The sequence below is a fragment of the Suricata suricatta genome, chromosome 2 (assembly GCF_006229205.1).
Source record: "Suricata suricatta isolate VVHF042 chromosome 2, meerkat_22Aug2017_6uvM2_HiC, whole genome shotgun sequence".
Taxonomy (NCBI): Eukaryota; Metazoa; Chordata; class Mammalia; order Carnivora; family Herpestidae; genus Suricata; species Suricata suricatta.
This window is the reverse complement of record NC_043701.1, coordinates 171,296,262-171,306,232: the sequence shown is the minus strand read 5'-3', so window position 1 is coordinate 171,306,232 and position 9,971 is coordinate 171,296,262. Positions and strand designations below refer to the sequence as shown.

General features: G+C 44.3%; 1 protein-coding gene across 1 annotated transcript in view; it reads right to left on the bottom strand.

Moving 5' to 3' along the window:
* Window positions 1-9,971, bottom strand: part of FAM160B1 (family with sequence similarity 160 member B1) — a 33,678-nt gene that overhangs the window by 6,138 nt on the left and 17,569 nt on the right. Inside the window, exons 11-13 of the mRNA XM_029932638.1 lie at window positions 9,669-9,812; window positions 8,264-8,354; window positions 4,166-4,309 (exon numbers count right to left, since the gene is read on the bottom strand). Of these exons, the coding sequence (XP_029788498.1) occupies window positions 4,166-4,309; window positions 8,264-8,354; window positions 9,669-9,812 (379 nt within the window). The remainder of the gene's footprint in view (window positions 1-4,165; window positions 4,310-8,263; window positions 8,355-9,668; window positions 9,813-9,971) is intronic.

Genomic DNA, 9,971 nt, shown 5'->3' with positions numbered 1-9,971 from the left:
TGGGGGGCAGGGATTGGATCACTGTACACCTATCATCATTTCCTGTAACTCCCCCTCCCAAAGGCATAAAAGGCCCTGCCCTGCCTTTGTTCGGGGCTCTCTCCACGGGGCCAGCGGGTCGGCTGGAGACTGTGAGCCCGAGCTTAAGCTTGTAATAAAGGCCCTTTGCTTTTGCAGGCGTGACTCGGTCTCCCTAGCAGTCTCTGGTGTTTGTTTTGAGGTGATTTTACAAACTTGGGTACAACACTGTTACGTGAAAACACCCTCAAGTCCTGGGCTGAGTCCAACTGTAGCGTTTTTGTTTTTAACCACGAGATTCATGAACACCGATTTTTCTGAAAGGGCAGAAACTATCCTGAGGTCACTCTCAACGCACAACTGAGCCTCAAGCAAGACCAACGAAGGGAGATACAATTCCTCAAAGGGGACTTTGGGGAGCACAGTCTGCAACACGCAAGCCTTCTCAATTCAGAAGGAACAATGAACTCACATGAAATTGTGTTTGAGGCACAAAGGAAACATTTTTACAAATCCTTAGAAGGCATTTGTAAAGCATCTGAACAAAATCACTTAAAACACAACTTAAGTACTGGTTTTGTACGGGACTTTGTTTCAGGTGGTTCAGGTTTTTAGGTCACCAAATTCTTCCATTTATAGGAGCTTAAATAAATAAATCAAAATTTAGCTTTCAGCAAGGATATAAATTGCCACTTAAACATTGTATTTTCTTCATAAGGTGTTACTTTGGCTTTTAGCTTTCTTTGAATAAGAATGTACATCCTTGGTTGTTTAAGAGTGTAAGGTGGTGGGGGGGGGGCGCCTGGGTGGCTCAGTTGGTTAGGTGTCCAACTTCAACTCAGGCCATGATCTCATGGTTCATGGGTTCGAGCCCCGCGTCGGGCTCTGTGCTGACAGCTCAGAGCCTGGAGCTGCTTCAGATTCTGTCTCCCTCTCTCTCTGACCCTCCCCTGCTCGCACTGTCTCTCTCTGTTTATTTTTCTTTTTTTTTTAATGTTTTATTTATTTTTGATAGAGAGAGAGACAGAGCATGAGAGGGGCAGGGGCAGAGAGAGAAGGACACACAGAACTGGAAGCAGGCTCCAGGCTCTGAGCCAGCTGTCAGCACAGAGCCTGACACGGGGCTCGAACCCACGACCGTGAGATCTGACCTGAGCCAAAGTCAGAGGCTTAACCCACAGAACCACCCAGGCGCCCCTGTCTCTCTCTGTTTAAAAAAAAAAAGAGTGTAAGGTGGACTTAGATTATATTTGAATGTGAAAATGAAACAAACCTCAGCTACAGAGCAACTATCTTACCTCCGAAATGGTCTCTACTTCATAATGGTAATAACTTTAAAACAAGCTGGCCTTTTTTCTTTAATACGAATATCCCTTTTTTGGGTTAATAGGAAGTGTTTATACCTACGTTGGATCTCTTTTCTACTTTATACGGAAGTCACCTGAAATGAAAGCTGGTCAGATTTTTCTGACAGGTCAAGTGGACTTGGCACATCTTTGCGCTCACATTAAATACAAAGGTGGAATTTTAGGGCAATAAGCTTTGGACTTAAAAGCATACTTAACGACCAAAAAAGAGAGAGAAAGAAAACAGGCGGCATACTGAGGTTCCGAGCAAACTCAGTCTCCACCCTTCTACTGAAAAGATAAATGGGTGGCTCAGTGGGACAAGCATCCACCTCTTGAGATGGGCTCAGGTCGTTCTCTCATAGTTGGTGAGATCGAGCCCCAGGCCGAGCCAAGTGGGTCTCTGAGCTGAGTGAGGCGTCTGCTTGGGATTCTCTCTCTCCGCCCCAATCCTGTTCACACTCCCTCTCTCAAAATAAATACATAAACTTTTAAAACATAAGTAAAATTTTAAAATTAAATAAATAAATGGCTAAATTTACAGACAACTGAAATAATACTGTTAAGTCAAGTTTCAAGTTTTCTTATTTATTTTCGCTTATCTTTATTTTTACAGTTTATTTACTTTGAGAGAGAGAGAGAGCAGGAGCAAGTGGGCATGTGTGGGGGAGGAGCAAAGAGAGAGGGAGAGAGAGAATTCTAAGCAGGTTCTGCACTGAGCCCGAGGTGGGGCTTGATCTTAAGAATCATGAGATGATGACCGGAGCTGAAACCAAGAGTCGGACGCCCAACGGAGCCATCCAGGCAGCCTCAACCTCAATAACGTAAAAGCCTCTGAAATTGCTAACAACTCCTGTAGTTAACAAGGACTTGTAATTTTTAAAGTATTAAATTGCTTTTTCCATTCAGTTTTTACAAGCAAATCTCAGTAGGAGGTGATAGCAAATAATACCAGCTTCGCGTTAACAAGAAGGCTTAGTTACCCCAGATCGAGCCCCTCCCTGTCAGGGCGAGAGAAGTTGTGCCTCCCTACATTCTGGTGTTCTTGCCATTCCACTTAGGGACCTCAGCATTTTCCTATCTTATAAAATCATCACAAACAATACTAAATGTGTTATAAAGTATCTTTAAGAAATTAACATTGTGACAACACAACAGTATCATGAATACTTGAGTCTTAACTGTACATGCAGAAACTAGCTACTTCATGAACCATCCAGTTATCCACACTAAACATCTAATCCCAGACTGGTTATCCTGATCCTGCACCCTCAGAAAACACAAACAAACCTCATCCTCAGTGAAAAAAACATTCAGAAAAGAAAGAAAATGAAACTAAACCAAGCACGCTTAGCACACTGGGACTCATGATTATCTCTGAGATCTGACGACATCATGTTCTTACCAAAAAAGGCTTGGAAAAACCAAGGGTTTAAAGACAAAAGGCTTGCGGCTGTGCCCCACAGGGTACTAGCTTAGGTCACAGCAACTGAAACTAGGGATTCCTCACTGCCGAAATTTGAGCACAATCCTGTCCTGCCAACCACTGAGGGTTCTGGAAGAATGGTGGAGACAGTGTGAGTCAATCAGGGATGTGCTACCTGCTGAAATAAGAAAAACCCTAAAGCATTTCAGGCTATTCTGTCTCCAAGGACCCTTTGATATTGGCAACTCCACAAACCAAAGGGAAAAATACCCAAGATCCACACGCAGCCCAGCAAACCAGAGCCACCACCACAATGCACTGATAGAGGCCAACCCAGCAATCATGCACACGGCACGCCTCCCAGGGCTGGACTGAACGACCGACCAAAGCCAAGAAATTCCAGCACTTGCTGTTAAGAGGTTAAAGCAGAAAAGGACCTCCTCTGTTTACTGATTACTACCAGAAACAGTACTGTCTGAAGCTGAACCCAGCGAAATACTTCTTAAATTATAATTTCTTTGTTTGGCTTTCTGGTTATTGACGACAGCCTGCTTATGGAGTAAATTCCTTTTAAAACTCCCGATGCTCGCATAAATATTTAACTAAAACTCGGAAGAACAACAAGTACTTTAATATCCAATTTTAAATTAACTCCAAATTTGGAGAAGTCAATTTCTACGTTAAGGCGAGTGCTATGCCAAGTGGTTTTATTTCAAGCATATATCCCTGAGCGTAAAGCATTTCAAAGCTCTATCCTTGCTCTGTTCATCTTTCGAGGAGGGAGGGAGGGAGGGAGGGAGGGAGGGAAGGAGGGAAGGAGTCCGTAATCCCAAGTTCCTTTCCCCTGGCGTCCCACGGGACACACATGGCCACACACTGGAGCATGGTGCTCTGTATATACCTGGGAATTGGCAAATGTACCTCTTTCACTTCGCCTCTCCCTTCTGAAAATGAGGGTTATTCATATGTTCTTTGTCTGAAGAAGCAGATTCATCTAATATTGTTCTGTAATTTTAATGAGACCAGAGTGCTCGAGATTCCATTTGAAATGACATTTAAGGCCTTCTGAATTGAAGGCTGACTCAATCTGTATCTGTACTAACTGCACTAAATGTCTAAGTTCATCATTAAAGGAAAGCATTCCCATTGCCTCCAAAATGTGTTGCGGATATTAAGACCATGGCCCATAATGAGAAGGGAAATGTATAACAGCCGTCAGGCCAAAAAAAGGCTTTGAACATAACAAGTGCATCAGAAACGCACGAGGGTCACAAAACCAGAACTACTGTATTAAAGACCTAAACTAAGACTGGGGATGAATCCACGGTGAATGGTAACGAAACAATAGGACAATTAGTGTTTTAAAGCTTATTACCTGATCGAGAATTCTTCCCATTCTGTCAAATAAAACTTTCAAAAAATGACCTTCAAAGAAAGTAGCTTCTAAATTGCACTTTTCCAAGGCTTTCGGAGAGCTAGGCCACTCCCACCGCAGGCAGATAGCGCAGTAGTCCCGGAACTGGGGAAAAGCATTTGCATCATTAAAGAACAAACCAAAAAAAACCGGAGCTTCATTAGAAGTATTTCCTCATGGGGGAGAGGGAGGGGGAGACGACTTGGTGACACCCTCACTAGAGACACAGGTAAGACTCTGACACTGTAAGGACACAAGTCTAAACCAAACTGACTCCATGACAGGCTTTAAGTTTCCCCTCTGATCCAGAAGGCCTAGGTTTCAGTTCCCAGAAACTATCAGGCAGTTAGTTACACATCGCCCAAGGCAGGAGAGACCACCCTGGTAACACCCAAGCAGGAAAGGCCAGCTGGCACCCTTAACATTCCTAAGGGCAGGCCTGAAGATGGAGACCATAGTTACCTGTTGTTTAATACTAGATTACCCAGTTACTCACCCCACGTGGGGGTCCTGGATTCCACTCTGTAATTCGTTAATTTCAAAGATACTCTAAATATTGTGACTGGGTCCCGCCAAAAGTAATGAACACTCTGGACAATGTGTATGGTTAAGTTGTTGCCAATGCTGTTATATGATAATGAGGGGATCACTGTACCTGTGTCACACTTTCCTGTGACTCCCCCTCCCCAAACCCCATAAAAGCCCTGCTCAGCCCTTGTTCGGGGCTCTCAGCACGGATCCACTGCCCTGGAGAAGTCTCAGAGACCGAGCTTAAGCCCAGCGAACTTAAGCCCGTAATAATAAATGCCTTTGCTTCTGCATGCGTGACGCAGTCTCCCTGGTGGTCTCTGGTTTTTGGGGGCGATGTTGCGATCTGGGTATAACAACACCTGTACCAACATATGCTGACGAATAAATAGGCATGTGTTTCCCTTTAGAGGAAAGTGACTCTTTACTCATTTTATCACAGATTTAGAGAATATTCAAAAAGTAAAGTAAGTCATGGCCACGTTTTCAAATTGATTTGAAAACGTGAAAACGTTGCATCCAAACAGATGAACAGATGTACGTTATCTGAGAAGGCAGGCTTGGCTTTCCTGTGACGCACCTACAGGGGGCGCTGTTACAGGACTCATCAGTGCTGCCCGGAGAGTGTCCCGCCAATGGTTTGCTACCCTCCCTGTGAGAGGAGCACAAAACCAAAACCAAGAGTACACATTTAGAAACCTTTATTGGGGGCACCTGGGGGACTCAGTTAGGCATCTGAGCTCAGCTCAGGTCACGATCTCATGGTTTGTGGGTTCAAGCCCAGCGTTGGGCTCTGTGCTGACAGCCTGGAGCCTGCTTGGGATTCTGTGTCTCCCTCTCACTGCTCCTCTCCTGCTCATGTTCGGTCTCTCTCTCTCTCTTTTTCTCAAAAATAAATAAACATTAAGACAAATTTTAAAAAAAAAAATCTTTTTTCTAACGTTTATTTTCAAGAGAAAGAGCACAGGCAGGGAGGGGCAGACAGAGAGGGAGGCACAGAATCCGAAGCAGGCTCCAGGCTCCCAGCTGTGAGCACAAGCCGGATATGGGGCTCGAACTCATGGATCATGAGATCACCACCTGAGCCAAAGTCAGGCGCCCCTCCCCCCCCAATCTTTATTGCATTTAACTGAGTAACTGTTATGTCTGTTGAACATAAAGTAATCAGGGCTGATAGTTTGTGTTTTTTCTTTTCACCTTTTTACCCAAGTGGCGGTCTGTGCCAGGCTGGCAGTGACAAGGAACAGATCCTTCACTCCTCAATTCGCCACTGGGATACACAACATGGGTTTTCACAAGCACAAGAAGATCATCCATAATAAAAATAAATTTAAAAAGTCTTCCTCAATATACACTTTACTTGAGTTTAAAAAAAAGACATTTAGAGCACAGTTTTCTTCCCCATTCTTTCCCTTTTCAGATTCTCCTTATTCAATAAAGTGACATTACTTTGACCTCTCTAGTGTGGAAACTACCTGAATCTGAAACAAAGTATGTTCTCGCCATAAAGCACTAACTTCAATTTTTAAAAGAAAAACATTTAAAACCAGAAGCTTGCTTCTTCGGTAGATTTTGAAGTTTTTGGCTTTCAACAGACCATTTTCTATCCTTAACCACCTGACGATAGGTAATTAAGCGTTTTTCCACTAACACGGCTGAAATCCTGACCGAGGCGGCAGTAGTTTAAAAATTGTTTATCCCTCTTGTCTGCTCTCTAGCACTTCTGAACTAATCCTCATAACCGCATTTGTAGAAAATGGAAATGAGACTTCACAGAATGAAGAAAAGCAGTTTACAATTCCAGTTGGTACTACCCAGATCGGTGCCACCCGTACTGCCGTTACTGTCTTGTTCCCTGAAAGTGTGAGCTGATGCCAATACTGGGCTGCAGGAGCAAGCAGTCAGGAAAGAATTCTTGGCGGCTTAATGACAGCATGGGGATGGGGCCTATGGGCAGAAAGACTACACTGGGTTGTGAGCAGTGACTGATTATATACTTTCAGGTTGGGAGCGGGTGGGAGAGCGAAAGTCTCTAAGGAATTTGGAAGCCAGGTTTCCAGGACCCTGAGGGGGCTGGCTGTTGTCCTGTCTAGACAAAGTTTAGTCATGAGACCCTTCACATCTACATTAGGGGGTCATATGCTTGGAGGATGAGGCTAACATACATTCTTGGAGGGCAGAGATAAAGGAAGTTTCTGCAAGGATCATTACACGTTAAAGAAGACTTACAGGACCCTGGAGGTCGGGATGTGAAGCTAAGACTGCCCCGGCCTCAGCAGAGTGTCAACACGGAGGCAGCGGAGTCCCTAGGGGAAGGGCAGTCCGTCTCAAGGACTTGGCAATGGGCCACTAAGGGAGTTTGCTTGTTTTCCTGTGTTTCTTTTGCTTTTGTTCTCCACATCGCTAGCTGCAGAATTACTTGAGTTGCTCACACAGTAATGTGTGTTACACACAAGCACTGTGAACTAACTGCAGGCGCACGCAGATGATGATACATAACCGCACACTTCAGTCTCAAGGATTTAAATGAAAATTAAACATGTCTTTTTCTGACTTGAGACATTTCAAAACTGGGAATTCTGTGAAATGCTAGAGAGGAAAGAAGGCTGACAGAAAGCCATTCAGTTTACTACTTTGGAGGAGAACTTTGAGAGAGTCCTTCCAGAGAGGCAGAAAGCTCCTGAGCAGGGGCAGGGCGTGACGGGGTGGGCATTTGTACATAACGGTGGGCTGAGAACAGAGGTGGAGAAGGGGACAGGGCAATGCCTATGGGTTGAGAGCAAGGGTGGGTGGTAGAAACATTCAAAGGTCAGAGCGTCTGGGTGGCTCAGTGAGTTAGGCGTCCGGCTTCGGCTCAGGTCATGATCTCATGGTGCGTGGGTTCAAGCCCCGCATTAGGCTCTGTGCTGACAGCTAGCTCAGAGCCTAGAGCCTGTTTCAGACTCTGTGTCTCCCCCTCTCTCTGACCCTCCCCTGCTCGCACTGTCTCTGTCTCTCAAAAATAAATAAAAACCATAAAAAATAAAAAAAAAAGAAACATTCAGAGGTCATGTTTTGCATCAGCAGGGAAGAGGATTGGGAAAGATATAATTTGAAGTATAGAAAGAAAGGAAAGAAAGGGAAGGGGGTGAGAGACAGAAAGAGAGGGGATGGAGAAAGGGGGGAGAGGGAAGGCGGTGGAGAGGAAGAGCGGGTGGGGAAAGAGGAGGAGGGAGAAAGGGAAAGTGGGGGGGAGACACAGGGGAAGGGGAGGGGAGGGGAGAAAGAGGGGGTGGGGAGAGAGGGGAAGGGAGGCCCAGGAGAGGGGGAAAGGGTAGGGGCAGAGGGGTGAAGGGGGGAGGGGATCAAGCATAAAGAAAAATCTTGAGACAGAGACACAGTAAGGTCACCTGCTGAAAGTTAATGTAGCAGAGGGAGTTCGGGTTTCGCTGAGGAAGGGAATCCTTCGGAGAAGCGGCTGTGGGTGATGGGACAAGGTGTGCGTGTGCACTCTTACTAGATTGTATTCCCAAAAATAACCACCTCATGTACCTGTCTGTGAGCATCGCGGAGGTAGGTGTCATACCCGGTGCCTTCGACGTGGTAGGACGATTTTGCTTCATCGGGTACCAGACACAGAAAACTTAAATGGAAAAAGCCACAAGCAACAACATAAATACTCCCACAATTCAGTATCTTTATACCTTAAACTATCGAGTGGTATCTTCAGTTTAGCCAAGTTACTGATGCAAATGGAAACTTGAAAAACAAAATGACAGACGCGTAAGTACTTAGTCTTGAGTCAAGTTTTACTGATTACGCTTTCATTATCTCAAAGGTTTTATTTAAAAATCACTCATTTCACTTAAAATAGAAGACTTCTTTCTGGGGCACCTGGGTGGCCCAGTCGGCTAAGCGGCCAACTTCAGCTCAGGTCATGATCTCACGGTTCATGGGTTCAAGCCCCATGTCGGGTTCTGTGCTGACAGCTCAGAGCCTGGAGCCTGTTTCATATTCTGTGTCTCCCTCTCTCTCTGCCCCTCCCCCACTTGTGTTCTGTCTTTGCCTCAAAGATCAATAAAACAAAAACAAAAATTATAAAAAAAAAAAAAAAAAACAATGAAGACTTCTTTCTGGGACACCTGGGTGGCTCAGTCGGTTAGGTAGCCAACTTCGGCTCAGGTCATGATCTCACGGTTTGTGAGTTCGAGCCCCGTGTCAGCCTCTGTGCTGACAGCTCAGAGCCTGAAGCCTGCTTCAGATTCGGTGTCTCCATCTCTCTCTCCCCCTCCCCCACTCACACTCTGTCTTTCTCAAAAATAAATAAATGTTTAAAAATTAAAAAAAAAGACTTCTTTCTGTGTTACAGCGCAATGACAGACCACCCTTATCTGTTAATCTCAGGAAACTGGCTTTCAAGTGATTGAACTGAAGATTCTTATGCACCCTGAGCCACAGGCAATCTCTCTAAAATCACCTGCCAAAACCAGGCACGGCAGGGACAGCACTGCAAAGGGAGAAAGAGAACATCACCACAGACAGGGCACTTAAAAAAAAAAAAGTAAAAACCACAGTATCAAAAAGGTGTCATCCTATGCTTAGCATACGTCAGTACACGTGTAAGAAGCATGATCTGTCAAACCAGAAATTCCCCATGCTGTTCCAACTGGGAGTTACTTACAAATATTGCTATTAAAAAAGAGTCGGGTACTCTGAAGGTTTATTTAACCACTATTACTTGTTTTTGTTTCCATATTAAGTACATCTTTTCTCTTTGCTATCAATTATTGCCCCTACGCTGTCACTTGCTACATAAACATGACAAAAAGCTGATATAATCTTTAAAGAAGGGAAAACTGAATTCACAATACATCACTAGAACAACCTAAGAACACAGCTATTGTAGCTTATAAAACCAAGCCAAAGAGATGCAAGTCAAATTTATACGGCAGCTCACCTATTTACAATTTTATGGACTTCGGTTTTCCCGTCGTTTTTAGGGTGGTCTGGAGTAGCAGGAGGCGAAGAACTAAGCCAGTCTTGATTTGACAGAGTGTTATCCGGTGAAATGTCAGTAAATAATGGGTCTTCCTCGAGATCGCTACATTTAACGATGTATAAAAAAAAAAGACATTTCATTACATTTCCTAAGCCAGAAGATTCTCTGCCATTCTCTTTTCTAATGTCTTAAAAAACATTACGTATTTTTGCTAATAAAAGAAATACAGTTTATAGGGAAATTAATATCGTATTTGAACAA